Source organism: Anabrus simplex, chromosome 4 (genome assembly GCF_040414725.1).
Source record: "Anabrus simplex isolate iqAnaSimp1 chromosome 4, ASM4041472v1, whole genome shotgun sequence".
Taxonomy (NCBI): Eukaryota; Metazoa; Arthropoda; class Insecta; order Orthoptera; family Tettigoniidae; genus Anabrus; species Anabrus simplex.
In genome coordinates, this window is record NC_090268.1 from 305412229 (window position 1) to 305436070 (window position 23842).

The 23842-nt window shown below is 38.2% G+C and overlaps 1 protein-coding gene across 3 annotated transcripts in view; it reads right to left on the minus strand.

The window, feature by feature from the left end:
- The window catches only part of LOC136871927 (TBC1 domain family member 31), a 392653-nt gene that overhangs the window by 215726 nt on the left and 153085 nt on the right, over window positions 1-23842 (minus strand). For all 3 annotated transcript variants that reach the window (XM_068227257.1, XM_067145659.2, XM_067145660.2), the window contains one exon: window positions 22377-22473. In XM_068227257.1, coding sequence (XP_068083358.1) covers window positions 22377-22473 — 97 coding nt within the window. The remainder of the gene's footprint in view (window positions 1-22376; window positions 22474-23842) is intronic.

The following is a 23842-nucleotide window of genomic DNA, read 5'->3' on the forward strand; positions in this document are numbered from 1 at the left end:
TACCTGTCTCTAGTATGTTTGTGAAGAAGTTAGTAAGCCATTTAGCAGCAGCTGGTCCAAGATGAAGAAGGAACTCTGGATATATACCATCAGCGCCTGCCGCTTTGCCAGGTTTTAGACTTTCTAAGGCCTGCTTAGTTTCTTGTAGTTGAAATGGGGCAGAGAATTCAGAGGATCGTTGAGCCAAATGTTTCTTTTCCTTCAGGAGGTGCTTTACGTGCCTTCTATGATGCTTTTCAACTGAGACCTTTGAGGTACAGATCATATGCTTGGCCATGTCGTCTAGACTGATGCTTGTTTTCGGTCTAATTTTGCTATTTGGTGTGTCCAATTTCCTGATCAGGCTCCAAGCTTCTCTGCTGGAGTGAGTGAAGTCTAGGGACTCTACTGTTTCTTGCCAAATTCTCTTCCTATTTTCATCTAGGGATTGTAACAGTTCCGAAGCTGTATCTGGGTCACCATTGGCCTCAAATTCTTTGAAGAGCCTTTCACTCTTCTCGTTCCAGCCGGGGATGTATTGTGACTCAACTAGAAGTACTGTTTGATTAAATTTGGCAGACCGAGAGTACAGGTATCCCAAAAGAATGGAAAACAGCATTAATACACCCACTGCATGAAAAAGGAGACAACAAATGTTCATAATTACAGAGGAATATCATTATCAGCCATTGGTTGTGGCATCACACACAACCATTAACCCGGCTCAAGGGAGATAGGGTCATCTTCCCTATCGTTCACTTGAGTAATTCTTGTCTGGCGCAACCACATTGCAGGGGTGGGTATCCTCCACATCAGTAGGCTGGTGTGAAGGAGAGCTAAGTTCAGGCAGGGATCCAGTCTCACGGGGTGTAACGTGGAACCCATGCTCAGAGTTACGGGTGAAGACCTTAACAGCACCTTAGGCAGAGAAGGAGAACTTCAGAATGGCGAAGATGGTGGATGAGGCAACCCACCCTCTCTGGGGAAAATTAGAAGAGGAAACCACTGCCTTGTGGAAAAGAAGGATCTTCAAAGGCTAAGAGAGTAAACCCCGTAAGAAAATCCTCAGATGGGTTAGGCTTAGCAGGTCAGCAGATGAGTAAATTTGTACTTACTTTCAACTACAATATAAGCCTCTGATGGAAGTTTTTTTTTTTTTTTTTTTTTGCTAGTTGCTTTACGTCGCACCGACACAGATGGGTCTTTTTTCGATGATGGGACAGGAAAGGGCTAGGAATGGGAAGGAAGCGGCCGTGGCCTTAATTAAGGTACAGCCCCAGCATTTGCCTGGTGTGAAAATGGGAAACCACGGAAAACCATTTTCAGGGCTGTCGACAGTGGGGTTCGAACCTACTATCTCCTGAATACTGGATACTGACCACACTTAAGCGACTGCAGCTATTGAGCTCGGTAGATGGAAGTAAAAAAATGGAATTGAGAAGTCTCTGACTACAGTTGCACAGTAGGATGGTAATGCTGATGTTCGTACAAGTGTTAGATCAGAGAACAAAACCTGATTTGGAACAATAAATATTTTGACAATGAATGGGAAAGAAAATGAATTTATTGACCTAATGGAGAGACAAAAACTTGACATCCTGGGATTAAGTGAAGTAAAATGGAAAGGGAAAGGAATGAAGAAACTAAGAAAGGGGTACACCTGGTACTGTATGGGTAACAGTAAAGAGAAAAGAAATGGAGTGGAATTTGTAGTGAATCAGAATGTCGAGCCAATAGCTGAAGTTGAGTATGTAAATGAAAGAATTATAATAACGCACATACATGCAAACAAGGAACTACTGAAGATAATACAGGTGTATGTTCCACAGACAGGATGTAGCATGGAAGAAAAATAAGAGTTCCTCAATGAAATGGAAACACATATTGTTGGAGATGGGATCATGATAATGCAAGATCTGAATGCTCATGTGGGAACTGATAGAATGGGATATGAGAATGTTCTGGGCCCACATATGTATGGCGATAGAAATAAAGATACAGAGAAACTGTTGGACTTTTGTATCAGAAATAACCTGATGATAAAGAACACATGGTTTATGAAGAGGAATAGCCATTATATCAGCTGATATAGTTGGGATGGACAGTATGGAACACTCATCGATTTTATAATAGACCGAGAATGGGGAGGATACGTCATGAGTACGAAGATAATCCCCAGTGAAAGTATGGAAGGTGATCATAGATTATTTATTGTGGAATTAAAACAAGTAAAAAACCCTAAAATTGTATTGAAGAAGAAACCAAAGATCAGGATTTGGGAATTGGAGGAGGAGGAGGAGGATAAAAGAATGGCATTCCAAGATTGGATAAAAAGGAACTTGCCTAACACGGAAGTATGAAATGAGGAAGAAGAGTGGAACAATTTAAGACAGATATTTGTGGAAGAAGCAATTGAGGTATACGGGAAAACAAAAACAAAGGTTAAGGGAAAGGAGACACGGTCCGACAAAATAAAAGAAGAAATAAAAGAAAGGAACAAGGTGAAGAAAGAAATGGATCAGGAAAAGCAAAAAATGTATCAGAGGGATGAGAATAAGATAGAAAGGTTATATGTGGAATACAAAAGATTGAAACTACAAATAAAGAGGAGTGTCAAGGAAGAAAAGGACAAATGTTGGGGAGAGTTTACCAACAAAATTGAGCAAGATAGTCGAGGAAATAAAAAACTATCATACCGAGTAATAAAATCGAAAAGAAAAAATCAAGGCATTAGAGAGGGAAGATGGATCCATAGTACATGATGAAAAGGATCTTCAGAAGGTGATGGCAAAGTATTTTGAAAAACTTTATAATGAGGATGACTGCTCGGAGGAAGGAGATAAGATAATGGAAATAATAGATAGAGAAAGATAAGAGATCATGCTAAATAGTTGGAACTTGAAAGGGCACTGAAAGCAATGACCAAAGGTAAGCAAGTGGAAAAGACTAATTCAATGCTGATATGATTAAGGCAGCAGGAAGCATTTGACTACAGTGGCTATACAGGGTCCTCAATGCCATATGGAAGGATGAAAGGATACCTGCAGATTGGCAACTTTAAGCATTGTACCACTGTTCAAAAATGGAAATAGGAAGAAATGTGAAAATTATAGAGGTATGACCCTATTCTTACATGGGCTAGAAATAATAGAGAAAATCATTGACAAAAGACTGAGGGATATAACAGAAACACAGTTAGAGGAAGAACAATATGGGCTTAGACCAAATAGATCAACAATAGGCTTGATATTTACAGTGCGAACAATAATGGAAAAACATCTGGAAAGGAACAAGGAAATCATATTTGGATTTTTGGATTTGGAAAAAGCTTATGATACAGTTAAGATAAAACATGTATGGGAATGTCTACTGAAAAGGAATGTACCAAAATCATTAATTAAGAAGATAAAAATGTTGTATCATGAAAGTACAAGCAGCATACAAGTGGGCAGTGGTGACTCTGAAACATTTCATACGAAAAAAGGTCTCAAGCAAGGAAGTGTACTGTCGCCATTATTGTTTATTATATTGATGGACGAAATCATAAAACGTGTAAAACAGAGTATCAGCAGTGATGAAGTGAATGCTTTGGTATTTGAAGATGTTGTGGTGATTTGGCGAAAGGGAGAAAAGAAGTACAAAGGAGACTGGACATTTGGAATGAAAATCTGAAGGAGTTTGGAATGGTAATTAGTAAAAAGAAAACTGTAGTCATGCACTGTGGAAAAGAGAAAAAGAGAAGCCAAGTGAACATAGACAGAGAATGGTTAGAGAATGTAGAACAGTTTTCATATCTGGGTAGCATTATTAATGGAAGTAATGAAATCAACCCTAAAAATAATAACAGACTACGTAAAGGTACAACATTTTATCATCAAGTCAGAGAGCTTTTATGGGATGACAAAATACCCAAGAGAATGAAATTGACATTATAAACAGTATTTAATATTAATTGTAACATATGGACTAGAAACACTGGTAACTAATAAGAGACAAAATAGTAAGATCCAAGCAGTAGAAATGAAATTTTTAAGAACATTGGTTAAAAAGTCAAGAAGAGATAGAATTCAAAATATTAAAATCAGAGAAGAGCTAAATATAGAACCGTTAGTACAGAACAAACAGAAAGCAAGACTGAGATGATTCGGACATGTAAACAGAATAGGAAAGGAACGGGTAGCAAGAAGGGAATTGGAAAGAGAAGTTAAGGGAAAGAGACCAGTTGGAAGACCGAGAAGGTGGATGGATCAGATTTGGAAGGACATTAGAGAAGCTGGACTGGATGTGGCGGAAGTAATGGAGCAGGAAAAGTGGAAGGACAGGAAGGAGTGGAGGAGGCTTGTTAACCACACCCGGGCGACTGGAGTGGGACATTGATGATGATGATGATGATGATGATGATGATTACCACCAGTCACTTCTAAGAACTTATCTAAGGCATTACAAAATAGGATTGAGGAGATAATCGAAAAAGAACTGGGCGAATACCAGGCAGGATTCCGGAAAGGAAGATCATGCAGTGAACAAATTTTCAATTTGAACTCCATGATACTACTGCACACACTCACAGCCAAGAAAGTGATTGTATTTGTTGACTTCAAGAAAGCGTATGATTAGGTCGACAGAACAACATCGATAAGCACTTTGGAGGAATTAGGGATAGATGAAAAAACTAAAAATTTAATCAACGAAACTATTACTGACACTACAACACAAGTAAAGTTTATGGGTACGTTGTTAAAACTGTTTAAAATTGAAACAGGTGTCTGGCAAGGGGACGGGATGTCACCACTCCTGTTCAATGTTATACTTGAAAAAGTGGTCAGAGAGTGGAAGAACAGACTGACAGAATTAGGGGTGAAAAATGGAATAATACTGGGAAGATCTGGAATCAAAATTGACTGTCTAGTATTCGCAGATGATATGGCAATTCTGGCAGAAGACGCAGAAACTGCTAAGGTACAAATTGAAATGCTTCAAAAGATTGCTGTAAAGACAGGACTTCAGATATTGTTTGAAAAAACAGAACTAATGATTCAGAGCAAAAATGACCTGACAAAGACTATTTGTCACTAAGTACGGAACAGTTAAAAGAGTGCAGAAGTTTAAATACCTAGGAGAGTGGATAACCCCAACAGGACTACCAGGAATAGCGCTACAGAACAGGGCAAGAAAGATGGAAACAGCATATCATTTGTTTAAAAATGTCTATAACAAAAAATCAATCACTGCGAAACTCAGACATTACAACACTGCGATAAAGCTAGAAAGTTTGTATGCAATCGAATGCATTCCATTGAACAGGAAAGGATTACTAGAGAACATTGAGAAAAAGAGTCAGAACAAGATACTAGGGCCTAGGAAAGTGGGACAAGAATTTAGACTGCGACCAAATGAGGAACTATACAAAAGGACAGAGAAAATCACAACATCCTTTAAAAAGATAAGACTTTGCTTCTTTGGATAAGAATGCCAACAGAGAGAACAGCCATGAGAGTACATGGAGAGTAGGAAGACGCAAACTAACTGGATTAAAGGAGTCAAGGAGGACCTGGAAGAAAAGAACATAACACAAGAGGCAGTATACAATAGACAAGAATACAGGATGGTCATCAACAAATTTAAGGGATTCCACGATTGAATGAGCAGAAAACGGACCAGCAATACCTAGTTGCTAGAACACAAAGCAGCCCATTCCAAAATAATGAAGAAGTACTGGGCTGGTCGGAGGAAGAACAACCGGAAATGAACGATGCTTAACGTGGTCCGTAGTAGACCTATCCAAAGACAAGAAGAAGTGTGAGAATTGAAAATTAGTTTAGCATTGATATTGTTATTTCTGAATGCTATTTTCACATTATGTTTCTTAAAAACATTAGTTATCCGATATGTACTACTGTTATTGAATGCGAAGGTAGTGATTTTTTTTTGGGGTGGATACCAGTATAAGTGAGGTTTTAGGTTTATTTCTGTGCTTATTAAGGATTTTGTTGATGAATGTCTTGTTAAATGTGTTCTTGGCTATGGTATGAATTGTTCTTATTTCTTTCTTAAAATTCTTTTGAGATAGTGGTAGTTTCATTGCTCTGTCTATAATACTGTTGCATGCTGTTCTCTTATGTGTGCATTGGTGTTGGGAAGTTTGTTTAATGGTATCAAAAGATAGATTTTTTGTCTTGTTTACATGTTATTGTTATATCGAGATAATAATGTTCTTGTTTTCATTCTCAGTTATGAATTTTATGTTGGGATCAATCTTGTTTAGTTGTTTCAGTATCATGTTCCCATTATTGATCTTAGTATCTATGACAGCCAACGTATCATCTACGTAGCGTGACCAATGTTTAATTGCCGTAATTTTGTCTATGATGAGAGTGTGCTCCAAGTAATCCATATATATGTTGGCTAAAATCCCTGATGCAGATCTGATGACTTAATTCCACTGAAGATGACTCTAAAATGGGTCAAAACATGTTTGGATAATGTAGATATATCATATTTATAGATGTAATATATGCAATGTATTGAATAGCAGGATTTTTTTTTTTACATTTTATAATGACGAAATTACAACAAAATAATCATACTGCATAATACAAACTAATGACACTACAAGACAGTTGTTTTGCTGGAAGCTTTATATGCCTCAAAAACATATCCCTCGGAGGTCACTCTAAAATTATAGAAATTGAAAAGCAGGAAAGGAAAATTCTCCAGAAAATTAATGGTCCCACGAGAAAAATGGAATGTGAATTAAGAAGAGAACAGCGGACCTCTACTCATTAACTAACAGGTTCACTGATGCCATAAGCAAGAGATGCCTGAAATTCTATAGCCATATCTGTAGAATGGACAGCGACAGACTCATCAAGAGATTATTTAAAGTAACCAGCTCACAGAAGGTAAAAATAAACTGGCTAGAAGAAATTAAGGTGGACCTCCAAGAAATGAATATCATAGACATCAGCATAGAAGATCGTGGAACTTTTAGTACAATAGTAGCCAAGCACAAATTCGTGGAGAAACCTAAAAAGAAAACTGGTAGGAAGTGGGCCATAGAATGCAAGATGCAACACAGTGCATTCATGAAGAGATTTTGGGAAGATAAGAAGGCACAAACCATCAGGCCAACAAACAAGTTCAAATGTGCTCTTGAATGGGCACAACAAAGAAATAATACATCTAATATAGAGAAAGAGGCACTGATATCAAGAATCAACAAAATGAACTTGACATACAAGCTAAGTATGAACACCTATAACAAGAAGAAGATCTCAATCAATGCAAAACTCGGACATTACCAGACAGCGATTCATCCAGAAGCCTTATATGCAGCTGAATGTGTGAATCTGATAAAGGTAGGATTGGTCAAGAAGTTAGAACGGGTGGAGTGAAAAATTCTAAGGAAGATACTGGGAGCCCAAAGAACAGAGGATGGATCATATAGAAAGAAAGCAAACCAAAAACTGTACCACAAGGTAGAAAAGATCTCAGGCACCAACCGGAAGAGGAGAGCCTTGTTCTTTGGACACATCTACAGAATGGACCTGAGAAGACTGACCAACCAGATAGGAAGGTTTTTTGAGACCAGGAAAACTGTGGTACGCTGGCATCAGGAAACGAAGAAAGACCTGACAGAAATGAGAATACAAGGATCGGAAATAAGCAACAGGGAAACTTACAAGTCGAAAATAAAGAACACAAAGAGTTTCCAAGAAAAAATTACTTTGCGGACCCAAACACCATGGACGGAAGAGAGAAGAAGGTTGCAGAGTGAAAGAATGAAGGATTACTGGGCGCAATCAAAGCCCAGAAGCAGCTGAAATCGAATTAACGTGGTCCACAGTTGGCCAAAGCAAAAGAAAGAAAGAAAGAAAGAAAGAAAGAATAATAACATTATTGGTTATACGACCCACTAACTACTTTACAGTTTTCAGAGCTACTGTGCTGGAATTTTGTCCTGCAGGAGTTCCTTCACATGCCAATACTGTAAATCTACTGACATGAGGCTGACGTATTTGAGGACCTTCAAATTCCAACTTGAGCTTAGAAGGCCAGAGCTCTACCATCTAATCTACTGAGCCCAGCAAATCGTCGTTACCGGGACAAAACCTCCTATGCGATAATATTTTTGGAGATATACTGACCCGCAGCACATACATTATGAAAAGCGAGAATGCCTTGACGGTATTCACACAATATTGCACCTTAGATGACAGAACCTTACCGGCTAAAGTTCTTAGCTAAAATATTACACATAGGAGGTTTTGTCCCGGCAGCGACGAAATATTCATTATCAGCTGGAATACAAAGTTTACAGGACAAGGTCACCTTCACAGTAGAGGTGGTTAGTCTTTTTTTTACAAGTTGTTTAACATATTTAACATTTAATAAGTTGCTTAACGTCGCACCGACACAGATATATCTTATGATGATGATGGGATAGAAAGGGGCTATGCATGGGAAAGAAGCAGCCGTGTCCTTAATTAAGGTACAGCTCCAGCATTTGCCTGGTGAAATGAAATGGCGTATGGCTTTTAGTGCTGGGAGTGTCCGAGGACATGTTCGGCACGCCAGGTCCAGGTCTTTTGATTTGACACCCGTAGGCAACCTGCGCATCATGATGAGGATTGAAATGATGATGAAGATGACACATACACCCAGTCCCCGCGCCAGCGAAATTAACCAATGATGGTTAAAATTCCTGACTCTGCCGGGAATCGAACCCAGGATTCCTGTGACCAAAGGCCCGTACGCTAACGATATGGCCATGGAGCCGGACATTTTGCCTGGTGTGAAAATGGGAAACCATGGAAAACCATATTCAGAACTGCCGACAGTGAGGTTCGAACCCACTATCTCACGAATACTGGATACTGGCAGCACTTAAGCGACTGCAGCTATCGAGCTCGGTAGGTGATTATTTTAATGTACGGTACTACCTTGGAACACTATGCAGTCAATCCTCTCGTTGAAGGAAAAAGGAAGAATACATCTGAAAAATATTAGTATTGGAAAGGAACAAACAAGCATTCAATTAGATGATAAGTGTTTTCAGGGAGTGTTGGCTATTGGCCTCAGAAGAAAATTATAACTATGGGATATTATTTTGATACCAAGGAAAGTATCAGCCAAAATTCACGGAAATGTTTTTAAACCACAAGAGGATCTCAGGACTTGGGAATAAATGTGGGGTCAAAAGAGACTAAAAGAAAGGAGACTGTCTATGGAAGAAAGAGAGGAAAATCCCCCAGCTTGGGAACTTACTGGTGTCACTACTTCTTGAAATGAGACATAGTCCCTGTGGTCTAGGTTAGCATGCCTATCTCTTTCCAATTTCTGGCCAGGTCAGGGAATTCTTTTACCTGGATCTGAGGGATGGTTTGAGGTCCACTAAGCCTTCGTGCAAAAAATTGAGGAGCTATCTCATAGTGAGTTAGCAGCCCCGGCTTAGAAAGCCGAGAATAACAGCCGAGAGGATTTGTTGTGCTGACCACGTCACCTCAAAAACTATAGGCCTTTGGGCTGAGTAGTGGTTACTTTGAAGGCCAAAGCCCATCAAGGCTGTCGTGCCATGGGGATTGGCTTTTAGTCCTTGGTTAATCTAATATCAGTGAACACTAGAAACAGAGCTGATTCTGGGACAGTGGACAGGAGATGTTAAGGGAAGCAGTACTAGACCCAGCATAGTGTGAGGAATAGAATTCAAAATACAATAGAAGTAACCAAACTGGGTTTGGCCACTTGATGAAAATGCCAAAACAGTGACTACCTTCAGTGAGAAGGTAGAAGGAAAAACACCTACATGCAGGCCTACAAAGTGATGGAAAACCTCAGCTGTAGAGAATATTGCAGAATATTGCAGAAATGCAGACAGTCTTAAGAGAAGAATGGTGGAAAGACAGGTAGAGGTGAGCGCTGATACAACATCCAACCCACGGGAAACCTGCAAATGAGATGTAAAAGAGAGATATGAGTGACACATCGTTTGTGAATGGACACACTAATGGTGAAATAAAATCTGACACGACCTCTTAAGGACAACAGTGATGATATCATCTCTGAGGCTCCTGGGAGTTCTGAAACTTCTCAAATGACTTTGAAATAGCACCATGTGCACCAGCAAGTTCAATTACATGTATACTTCCCAGGTTTAAAAGTACCCTGAAGTAGGGATCACTGGGTCATACATAGCCTTCTTCTCACTGCTGATGGTGCTGCTTGTTCAATGTCCTGTTCAAGTTTAACTGTAGGGTCGATTATTAGCCCACAGCTAGTTTTGGAGAAGGTAATTATGTCTACATGACACAATGAACCATTCACGCTAAGGCTAATACCACGACCTTCTAGATCTTTCATTCTAAAAGCAGCAGCTATGTGGGAGACAAATTTCTGAACAATGATCTGCAATTGCAATCTCCTAGAATGTGTCCACGAGTTTCAGTCTCTGGACAACCATATCTGCATTGCGTGCCATTCAAGGATCCGCCAAGGATAGCTCTGACAGCTGCTACAATCACAATAATTTTCAGGCAAGTTGTCCATTCAAATGTTGAGACACGTGCTTCATTTGAAACATTTATTACCGTCACATCAGTGAAGAGCTTGACTCCTCTTCTGTTTCCAAATAATGAAGTCCAGTCCTTAAATTCCCTGTGACTCCTATGCATAATATAAAATAGAATTTTGAACATAATATTTTATGAATTCTATAATTCTATCACTTTCAGATCTATGAAAATGTAAATTCTCTACATGAGGCCAAATATATAAAACCACTGTATTTTAAAAATATTTATTTGTTACCTTCAGTTCACACATGATATTAATTTAAATACATCATGAACATAAAACATATTCTGACCTTGAAAGAGTCTGACCTTGTAATTACATATTGTATGTAATATTGTAGATGGAAAAGGAGTTGCCTACAAAAGAATTCCACAGTTAAGGACAATTCTGGTTGAGCAGGAGAGTTTACTTTTATATATAGAAAAAATAAATATAAAGAAACGGCATGCCAAAGGATATCTTTTGTTTTGTAATGACTATCAGTGAGTAGGTTAAAAATATGTTCAAGAAAACCAGTAAAGAGCACTGCTTTTGACATGAAGAGAGGAGATACAATAAATAACACTCTTTTGCAATGATTCTGATGTCTTATTAAAATAGGCCACTTTTACGCAAAAAGAACGTGCTGATTATGAAAATGTCAACAGTTATGTCATAATCAGACCTTGGATTTTTAGGTGCTTAAAAATCTCATTTTAGATACTGTCCCTGTTACATTAACTGTACGGCTTGTGTTTGGAATTGGCAGGCCACTAGGACATAATTTACTTTGACCAGGTAAGCATATCATATGTTATTGATTTTTCCATCTTGTTCGCCAAGTAAGATGTCTTTCTTTTTGTCAGCTCAACATAGCGAGAGGGAGATTAATAACACGTGACTCTGTGTGGAAATTTTTAAGGCCAGAGCAAATACTGTGCACATAGCATACAGAATATTCTAAATGCAGTATGTGAACCAATGAACTTCTGAAGACTACTACAGAGTAACCAATAGAACATTTCTGTTGTGACACCTCTAGGAAGGTGAAAGCATAAAAACACGCGGCGAGACATCATGTTTTAATTTCCATGTGTCGTGATTGAGCCGAGTTATGTATTTTTCATGTAGCTTGACAATAAATTAGCATGTGGTCAAAGAACATCTTAATGTTTTACGTCAGTTTCAGCTTGCTGTAAGCCATCGCCACGAGATCTCTAGACTGTCGTAGGTTATGATTTTCACACTCTATCATATCTCCAGACTGGACGAGTGAACTAGCATTGCCTGTGGGCAACTTTATGCAATTTTCAAGAGGATCCACACCATCATGAAGAGGACTTCAGCTTGTGAAACTTTCACCATGATGACCAGCTAAGATGTGAGTGCAACTGTGATTCTAGAAATGGAGCAGCTGGAGGAGTGAAGCCAATGCCACAAGATCGAATGCCATCGCCAAAACTGAGTACCATTTTGTAATAATTCCTGTCAATCTTTTGCAGAATATAATACAATCCTTCCTTTTGTAGAGTAATTTCTATCAGTTAGAATTATCAAGTACCATTCTTTCCATTTCAATTCTCACCTTGGTAATGGTAATTTTGGGTCTTGAATGTAGAGTAGAATTATAGTAGGTTGTATGAGATTTGTATTCCCTGATACCAGTGATTTTAAGGTCAACGTTGATGACTAATAATGAGTCAAGTAATAATCAATGCTCCTCACATTAATCTGTGTATTTAAAGGCTATATTTCAATGTGAATATCGTTCAATTGAATATTAAGAGGAGTTAGACAGAATTTTCTTGCATTATTTCTACATCAAGGAATACTTTGCAAGTCATCAGACTATTATTCATGATCTTCATATGGCTGGGTTGTAGGAGTTAAAAATAAATATTGTTAAACTTAAAGGATAAGTCAGTGGGATAACTGATGTGATTAAATAGCAATGAGTGTTTAAACTTGGAGTATATTTCTGACATTAATGGAGATGCTTAAGTGTGCTGAATTTAAAAGTGGTTGCCAGTAGAATATATGGTCAGGAGAGTATACTTGGAATTTTTGAGTTGTAAATTATATGTTATGGTTTGAATGCAACCATGTAGTATATGATTTATAAATTTAATGCACACTCAACATAAATTAAGACGATTGTAACCATATGAAAACCCATACCAGACAAGTTACAGGTAACTGATATGTGAGTCACTGTTTAGCCTATTCTTCCAAAAACTAAACTTGTATGTGTACGACTTTTCTGTTGAAATGATAGAACTATCAAATGACCTGGTGATCCAGTCACAAGCCTATTATCAAAATGAGGAATTCAAAGGCATCTTAACACGATCAGATCTTCAAAAATATATTTTCACCAATCTAGGCAGTATAAAAATAATAGTAATAATGATACTCATGAATATGTTAAATAAACCTGTAAATATCATGTGTCTTGTGTGCTGTTGTGTGTGTGATTATCTTGTTATGTTGTTTGATTACCTGTGTCATTGCTGTGTTGATTATCATTATCATTATTATTATTATTATTATTATTATTATTATTATTATTATTATTATTATTATTATTATTATTATCTGGATGTTGATTTCCCTGTGTTCTGCCATAAAGAAAAGTCATTCCAATGTTGCATAGGACATTTCTTAGAATTGTGGAAAGGATTTCGATATTTAAGGTTAAGTGTTAGAAATATTTGAGAATTGTGATCAGTGACGTACGCTGAGTCCAAGACGTGGGCTACTACTAGACTTAGGTTACCCTTTTTCGATGGTTGGTTTAGTGAATCTCAAGCCTTTTAAGAGTTTTGAGCTAAAGCCAATAGCCAACGGAGTAGCCTGCTGTGTTGTCAAGGCTGCTTCACAAGCTACTGCCCTGGCCTCTGCTACTGTCAATACTCAACAGCTGATCAGTGGAGATGGTAGCCTATGGTTCAGCAAATTAAAGTCAGGCTTTGTGGCTAAATGGATAGACTGCTTGCCTTTGGTCCGACGGCCCAGGTTCGGTTCTCAGAATCAACCCCCTCGTACTGTTAATTCCCCTGCCTTGGGGACTGGGCATTTATGATGTCTTTGCCATTCATTTCATCCTCATTAGGTCACCGCCAAACCTATACAGATGCCATGTACCATTATTATTATTATTATTATTATTATTATTATATTATACAAATTTTGATTTTTACAGCATTACCAGAGGTCGTACGTATCGTTCACTGGTTTGTTAGCTTCCTCGGGAGATCAGTGGTGGTGTCCGACCCATGATCACAGGTTTGATTTCAACCAACAAAAGAGAACACTACACCTGAAGGATTGCATTTAATTTTATCAGATCTACCTATCATTCTATAAGGATGTAGAAGTAACGGAAGTGAAATGTCAGCACTCTGTTATTTATAAGGTGAGGAAGTATATACAATGAGGAGCACATGGCTGTTAGTTAGCAGTGGCGATCTGATAGACTGAAGCCTAGCATACCTATCCCCCCCGGTCCCCGCACCAATCGAGCATACATCAGCAAGCTGCGAGAGGTGGGTTGAGGGGAGAGGGACACAGAGTCTGGGCTGCAATATCTTTCTCCGATGCCTTGCTCTCAGAAATACATGCAATGTTTTTTCGCATTTCTTCAAAGTTTTGTAAATAGAACCGTGTCAGATGCTTACATTATAATGTGCTTCAGATTTCCATCATTCTCATTTGAGGTTTGGGCTTCACCGATAGCCTTGGTAGCCCTCAGTTACGCCACTGATCGTGATCGTAATATACTGTCAAAACCAAGAAAACTCAACAAGATTTTGAAATTCAAAAAAATTCATTGTAAATAAAATTTCAAAGGTTTCTGTAAATAAGATCCGACTTAATAATTCAAGGATGAAATAATTTATGTGAACAAAATTCTAAGGTTCAGGAACACTCATTGTAAATAACACTCAGGGTTCTTAAATAATTTGTAAAGCAAGGTTTATATTGTCGTGACACAGGTTTTGCCACGACGAGAAATGATGAATAATCAGATTGATATCCCCGAGCGGCTGGGAGTTTTACTTCAATGGGCCTGGGTGATTTGCTACGTGTGAAGAGACGAAGTCCTCTGCTTCCCAAAACCTTCTTTAATTGTAGACTGATGAGTATGTATAATTATATACAGTATTTACAATCTCCTTCTCAACTTCAAATATCACTAACATAGAAGGCTTGGCATGGTCGAAGTACTGAAGTGAATACTCTAAGTCCAAACTCGGACCTTATTATTATTATCAGAGACCTGACTGACAAGGCTTCCGCCCGCACTCCTAGTAGACTTGTTCCAAAAAGCCTCGACCAGGGTGTGTATCCCTGATTTATACCTTCACTAACTTTCGCCTCTCTTCGAGAAGGCCATCGAAGTTCTCATCCTATGGAGACTGTCCACAGACACACAAAAACGGAATTGCCTCTTTCCTTTCACTTTCCACCCACCTTTTCTAAAGACATACTATGCACCTTTAGCAGGGTGCAGCATATGATTCACCCTACTTCGACCAAGCCTTACTTCTAATTGCACAACCTGTTGCTTACAGCTTTTGTGTGCCTTCAAACTCTTAAATCTTATATGATTATTAATTTACTTATATTCTTCTCCCAGCATTATAATTATGATACCTTGGCCTTACTGCTATTACATAGTCATTAATATTAGCTCTTAATTTCCCCCATAATATTAATGTATGTCTCAGCGACACCATTCCTCCTACGTTCCCGGTCATGGGTTCGATTCTCGGAAGAGTGAGTCGTGAGCTCAAACTGGGGCGGACACGACAATATCAATTCTGCATAATTCTGGTAAATCAAAATTTCAACTTTAAGATTTGGTGTAGCAAGAGTTTGACATTTTAACATTTGATGTAAATCTTATAATGTTGCATTTATGCTCGTGCAAAGTTCACATAAGGTAAATGAGACTGTGAAACTAAATCACGGAAGACAAATTTAAGTTTTACTTGTAAATTAATTTATATGAGAGTAGAATATTTTTAAATTCACAGAAAAATTACACCTTTGCACTGATGTCTGCAACAATAATTAAATTCAGAGTAAGTAACTAATACTTTTTCTAGATTTTGCAAAGCAAAACTGCACCTCTTGTCTGTTAACATTAGCGTGTGAGTGTTCCACATCAACTAATGTCACTCAAGCATATTTAAATCTCGGTATGAGGTGAAGTAACCTGTGAGGTCACATTTAAGTCAATATGTGAAAGGGGTTAATCATCAAGCAAATGCACAAAGAAAATCATGTATGAGACAGTTACTTTTAACTAACCAGATTTTAAATGTGATAGAACAACATTAATTCCATGTAGATTTATGTCGAGCCCTTGTCAAGGCTAATGTACCCATCAATACCCTCGAAAACTGCCAATTCAGAAACTTTCTACAGAAATACTGTCATCGCAACATTTCATCAGAATCTACAGTAAGAAAAAGAAAAAAAACCAACATACATAATATATATGAAAATATATTGAGTAGAGTAAGGGAAGCTATGGGTGATTCATTCATTTGGATCTCTGTTGATGAGACCACCGACAGATGTGGTTGTTACATAGCTAATTTGTCAGAAAATCTCATCCTGATGTGCTGTCTACGCCTTACTTAATTTGTAGCAGACGGCTTATAAAAACTAACCAGGAGACAGTTGCCTAGTTTGTTCATAATGGCCTCAAAGTATTTTACCCAAGAATCTGCATGAGAATAAAGTACTGTATTTGTAATATACGCTTATGCAGCCTCCTTTATGCTTGCTGCTGTCAGCTTGCTGAGGGTATTTTATCCTGCTTTGCTTCATGTCACTTGACTTGCTCATGCCCTGACTCATGCAGCTGAGAAGATACATCTTGAATTACATACTTTTATTAAATACTTGTGCCGGCCTCTTCCCCGAAGGGTCCGGGTTCGATTCCCGCCCAGGTCAGGGATTTTTACCTGGACCTGAGGGCTGGTTCGAGCTCCACTCAGCCTACGTGATTAGAACTGAGGACTTATCTGACAGTGAGATAGCGGCCCCAGTCTAGAAAGCCAAGAATAATGACCGATAGGATTTGTCGTGCTGACCACATGACACCTCATAATTTGCAGGCCTTCAGGCTGAGATGCGGTCGCTTGGTAGGCCAAGGCCCTTCAAGGGCTGTAGTACCATGGGGTTTGATTAAATACTTGTGATGGAAACTATTTATAAAATTCTACAGGCTTTAATAGAACATTAGTGCCTATTAATAGATGCATAAGACTTCATAATCTTAATACCATTATCACAATTTTAATATCAATTTAAGCTTATGAGAGAGAGTTTCAACTTCCAGTGTTCACTGTGGGAAATTAACAACATAATGGACCAATCTTTAACCCCAGAACGGGCAATGTTAAATCTTGTGGTGGCAGCCATATTTGGCAGCTTTTACTTGTCTAAATAAAATGCAAAATATCCACGAGGTATGAAATAAATCAACTACGCTTTATATATCTACATAAAGCCAAATACAGTACACTGTGGACGTCATGTTGACATGAAATTGCATAAATATTATGACTAGAAAAATGTACAGTCAGTTAAAAAAGAGGAATTTCTAAATTCAAAATACTGAATTAATAAAATTTTTAATATATGCACACAAAACTGAGATATGCGAATGGTCACTAATGTACCCGTAATGCATTATCAAAAGTTTCATCACTCTGAGGGGTATATTCATGAAAATATTAGGGGAAATGTATTGGCATGCCTTGCTCAAGAGACATGACCTTGGACCACTTTGTTGTGGTAGGTTGCTGTATTGCAGGCTATCATCACTTTCAATTTCCGATATTTGATGGGAAGAAATTGATTATACAAATTCCAAATCCGACTCAGAATCTGTTGGTTCATTCTCTATATCCTCAAAGTCAGATCCGTCACTTTCATCTTCCAAATTTCACCATACTTCATCACTAATTTTCCGTAATGAAGATGCCACATTTAGACACACACCATATTCAAAATTTATATAAGCAATCAAATAATATATATACGGAAGTAAATAACACGCACTGAATGGAAAACTATAAAATAAAATGAAATAGAATAGCAAAGCAGAGCCCAATGGCTTGTTTACAAACACTACAGCAATGGTGCTGAAACAGATGGTTGGAAAATGGCATTCATATATTTCCGTGAATTTGCACCCAAAGATGTTGTAACTATGAATGAAACTGAACTCATGGCTGCTGTAGACATCAAGAATGACAAAAGGTATCCTACTGTGACATCTGTTGAAGAACTGAGGAAATTACGTGATGAAATATGAACATGTCGAATATTTGACAGTGCCACTACAGCAGGGACCAAAATGTCAAATATTCATGGTTGCCAGTTCTAGGGTTAAAGACTATCTCCAGTACATCCAGGACATGTTCTTTTGCTGTTTCCAGATTTTTGTTAGCCAAATGCAACAACTGCTATCCAAGTCATTTACTGTAGCTTGGAGTTGGAGTGCAAAACAGACTCTGAGAACTGTTGAAACTGAATAATTACACTTGTTAATAAAATGTTTGTTTATTTTTATGAGATAAAAGTGTACATTAAATAGGTAAAAGTAGGTTCTAATATCAATTTAGGTATTTTGGTAGGCTACTATGAATTTGCATCAATTCAGGCCATATAATTACAAAAATCGTGTAATACTGATTTATTTCCATGCATTTCATAAGGGAAAAAATAGGTTTTTATCGAAAACCAAGGTTTGGTTATAACATGTACAAATTTTATGTCATGTGCCACTTCACCACATGACAAAGGTGCTCTTCAAGAAAACATTTCCTATAGCGCATTTCTATTCCTACCGTATAATGATCAAAGCCGGTTTTGTTTGTGTCATGTTATATTTTTGTTTGTAAGACTCAATCTGGAGACACTTGTCAATCAGTGTTGTGATGCATCTATGGTGTAAATACCAGCAGTAAATTTCATTACCCTGAGAGAAACACATACTCGAATGTATAATAATTTATAATTAGGTATTTTTAATTATATGACGAATAGGTTTACACGACTATGGCTTTTCATGGCTAAGTATTTTGATTATTTAGGTGGCACGTACTTAATAAGTTTTCTCGAAAATACGACTCCTTCAAAAGTGACAGTCGTCCAATATGCGTCTAATAACAAATTTATCATATTGTATTTGTGCGTTTTGTTTTTGTGTTGTAACTGTTAATGACGTGATTGTACAGCCTGCAAAAAGGGCAGATAGTATCATAATAGTCCTCGTAAAGTGTGGATATCTGACTGATATCAGTACCATGGTAAAGTGAATGAATCAACATTATTTATCCATGGATTAGTCACAAACAATAATAGGCAGAGCCTGGAAATGTCAAAATACAACTGAGTGTCAACTATGAACTGATAAAGAGAGTAATTAGTCACAATGATAAAATAGTACCACCATCATTATCATTTCCCGTTTCCAGCTTCCCAGGCGTGTTGTGAATCAAGGACCTCCACCGCTGCCTGTCTCTCCACCACTCTTCTCCTTTTTAAGTACATCTTCTGGTTTTCCTCCCCTCTTCTCTATGCACTCCCACACTGAATCTGTCCACCTCTTTCGCAGTTGATAAAATGGTATAACCCATGCAAGGTGTTAAAATATCACACCTAAAACTGCCCCTCAGCCAATCTAATTGGAATTTCGTTAATGTACAGTTATTCTTTTATATGTCTTTCAGTGCAAAGAAAAAGTAAAAATCCATTCTTATTCTTTATTGTACTCCTCTTAATTTAGTTAGCCTACTTTCAAGATATTTTTATTTATTTACCCATTTTATTTCCACGTACGGTCCATGACCTGTCTGCTCTGAACTTTAGCTGGTACTCAGCAAGAAAGTAGGCAGGATGGGACCTCGATGTCCGGGTTTGCTTTTCCGAGGTCAATCCCATTCAGAAGGTCTTCATTCGCCACGTGTTGCGAGGCTTTGTTTTATACTTTCAGAATTCTGTCGATGCTCGGAACAGGTATACTATCAAGGTAGTACAGTATATCCACCTGCTCGATTTTGTCTCTGTCCAGCAAAGGCTTCTCTGCAGATCTTGGGTTGACTCTCATTTCCGTGATGTTCTTGAGTCCGGGTATTCTGGCTTCCTGTATTATAGACTTCAGTTTTGCTGAAATGGCTTGGAAGTTTTCAAGAAGTAAGCATAAATGACCTGCATAGTCCATGTCCAACTAAGGTCAGACTGAAGGAAGAATCCCACCTTCCAATACTTACTTGCTTTTTATTGCTAGTTCAAGAACTTGAACATTGACTTGTTGAGTGTTTTAGCTCAACATGAAACAACATTTTATCTCATCGTTATCATCATCATAAGTGTTTTTTATTTCATATATGACAATTTTTGTATCTTTACACATTTTTTTAAGCTGAAGATGATCCAAATCAGGAACAAAACATGTACTTTTAATCATTTAACTAGATTTTATGCTGGAATATATTTTATAATTATATAGACTAGCAATAAAAAGTAAATAAGTATTGGAAGGTGGGATTCTTCCTTCAACCTAACCTTAGTTGAGTTGATGCCAATATGGGACAAAAATTAAATTTATAAGTTGTAGTCCATGTCCTCAAGCAGACTAAACGCTTGGTCCTACCAAAATCCCTTGGCTGATGTGTGTTGCTTTCTTCAGAACATTGAGTACCATAAAGAACAATACAGGAGAAGGGAGGCAACCGTCCCTCACTCTGATTTTCATACCAAAAGCCTCTGGCAGCAATCCCTGGATGTTTAGCTTGGCATGTGCAGTTATCATTCACAGAGACTACTGAGGCATCTCAATAATGACCCAACCAGATCCACTGCACATTCCAACATCACTGCAGACCAGGTAGCTCATGAGCTGCTCATGAATGGGAAAGTCAGTTACTAAGTCCAAGTACCTAAAATCCATCATGAGTTCGAAGAGAAGAAGAGTGACCTTACTATCTCATTCAAGTTAACAGAACTAAACAAGGCTATTAAGGAGAGCAAAACAGGGAAAGCAGCAGTTTAGATGACATCCGAATGGAGCAAATTAAGAATTTTGGTCCATCAACAAGAGAACGGATCTTGCAGCTTCTGAATACCTGCATGAGCAAGTGCCAAACACCAAAGATCTGGCAAAAGAGCCGAATGATAGCTCTTCTGAATCATGGCAAGGAAGCAAACCATTCCAAGAACTACAGGTTAGTCTTCTTAGTTACCTCTATAAACTGTTGGAGCATATGATTCCGAATAGATCCTGCCTGTAATTGACCCTCTACTCATAACCGAGCAAGCAGAATTTCAGGCCAACTTCTGAATCTCACTCAGTTCATACAGGATGGGTTTCGAACTCACCAGGTAATAGGGGTGGTTTTTGTGGATCTAACACCAGCATATGACACTGTCCATCACCAATTACTCCATGTCAATTTGTTCAAGCTAATCAAGGAATTCCATCTAACTAAATTTATCAGCACTCTCCTCAAAACTGCAGTGTTTTTTTTTGGTTGACTTCCAAGGCCAGGCCAGAGAACTAAACATATCCAGCAATAGTATTCACAGAGGAAAACATGTTTATGTTCGAAAGAGAGCCATGTATGACTTGCAGGGAAACAAAAAATCCCTCAACATCAGTTACTACAAGTCTCCTGGAATCTTGTCAAAATTCCTTCGTGTGAGGAAGTTTTATCTGAACTGCACCCTCCCCCCCGCCCCCCAATCCCAACAAGGATATAATCTGTTGTTTTAATAATGGGGACTCTCAACATGACCACAATATTGTCACAGGTGATGAAAGTTAGATATATCGGTATGATATACAATCAAACAGACTCTCATAACAGAATTCTCAAAAATAAAGGGTTATATCTTTTTCTAGTGGTTTGCCATATTAACATATAGATGGTTTTGAGTGATGCAAGATTGGGAAAAGGCTATGACTGGGAAGGGTAATGGCTACGGTGTTAATTAAGGTACAACTCCAGCATTCATCGATACCTGGGCTCACATTTTGTGAGCCTGGAGGACATCAGGAACGCCAAAATCCGGACACTGGTATCCTTTATAGGAGCACTAGGTCTGGACTAGGCAAACCCGTTCAAGGGGCACAAAGGGTCTTCATAGACCTACGTGTGGAGCTCTGCGAAAACAGGGCTCACCCATTTCTTATCTATCTAACTCCAGCATTTGTCTGGTGTGAAAATGGGAAACAGCAGATAACCATTTTCAGGGCTGCCAATGACAGGCTTCAAACCCACCCTCTACTGAAAGCAAGCTCACAGCTATGCAACATGAACCAAGTAGTCAAATTGCTTAGTAGTCACCTTAATATACAAATATCTGATGTATCCTGTGGATTGCCTCTTAGCTCTTGGATATTCGATTGTTTATCTGCCACACTTCTTTCCTGTTTAGAAAAATGGATCTATGTCCCCTAAATAATTGCTGTAACAATAAAAAAAGTCTACATACACGAAGGAATCTTTCCCTTTCTCCTTTCACCAAAAAGGAAGGGTATGATACATGAATGCACCCAGTAAGATCAAGATGTATCAAACTAAAACCAGTTAAATTTGTGATTGATTTAATCATTTTTCCTGTAAAACATCCACCACCACAACCAACAGCAACACCCACATAATTGAAAAGAAATGTGTATCTATATTTAAAAAGGTACTCATGAACTAGTAAATGCAAGTGTATTTTTTACACAAAAATGTGACCTATGCCTTGAACATGTCTTTGATAATTAACTTAATCTAGGTATTTTGTCCCATGCTTTTCTGGAATGTACTTACGTATACTACTTCCAGGTTCAATCGTGACTCCAAGAAAATGAAATGAACCTGTGTCTAAAAAATGCACCTTGCAATTTGCTGATAATATGGCAAGTATCTGGAATGCAGAACAATAATACGTAAGTTATTGTTTAACAAATGCAGATTTTGTAAAAACATTAAGTCGAAGAAGTTCGAGCCTTGACATCATTAGCTACAAAATCTTACCCTCTATGCCAGCAAGGTAATCAAGAAAGCAAGAAAACTTGAACGTAGGGGTTATGTAAATTAAACAATAAATAATCAATTAATGTACACATGTTTTCATTAATAGAAACGTTTATTCAAGAAAGTGTTTAGGATAACAAAGAAATGTACTAAAGCAACAGTTGCTAAAGAAGAAGTGGATGAGTATATAAAATTAAATTCATTGTACAAGATCTATTTGAGGTCTTAAAGTCAGATGGTACTTTCTTACAATTTGTAACTTTAGAACAGAACCAAATTTTGGTGCATTTTCCAAAATTCCCACCTTTCAAATAATGGATTGAACTCCAACTAGGCATACAGTATACATTCTGAAATGTGATATAAAAAAAGAAATTATAAAATACTGATCATTATGAAACGGGATAGAGGAAAGGTTACGTACTGACGCATACAAACCAGCCAACCAAGGTAGATGAAGAGAAGAAACATACATACCAGCCAATCTAAACAAAGGGAAGGAACAAACAAGTGCAAACTGAACTTTTTATAAACAGATAGGAACCTCGAACATCACCACCTTTTTTTTTTTTTTTTTTTTTTTTTTTTTACAACAACTTGCTTTACGTCGCACCGACACAGATAGGTTTTATGGCAACGACCGGACAGAAAAGGGCTAGGAGTCGGAAGGAATCGGCCATGGTCTTAATCAAGGTACAGCCCCAGCATTTGCCTGGTGTAAAAATGGGAAACCACAGAAAACCATCTTCAGGGCTGCCGTAGTGGGGTTCAAGCCCACTATCTCCCGGATGTAAATTCCACGATGCAAGCTCACAGCTGTGCGCCCCTAAATGCATGGCCAACTCACCTGGTACCACTGTTATTCATAATGGTTATGGATGAAATAGTGAAGGAGACATAGGGAAAATATGGGGACAGGGAGCTGAAGGTAATGGTGTTTGCAGGTTATATTGTGGTGTGGAATTTTTTTTTCTAGTGGCTTTACGTCGCACCGACACAGATAGGTCTTATGGCGACGATGGGATAGGAAAGGCCTAGGAGTGGGAAGGAAGCGGCCGTGGCCTTAATTAAGGTACAGCCCCAGCATTTGCCTGGTGTGAAAATAGGAAACCACGGAAAGCCATGTTCAGGGCTGCTGACAGTGGGATTCAAACCCACTATCTCCCGGATGCAAGCTCACAGCCATGTGCCTCTATCCGCTTGGCCAACTCACCCGGTGTGTGGGAATCAAACAGAGAGGAAGTACCAAGGTTATCTTG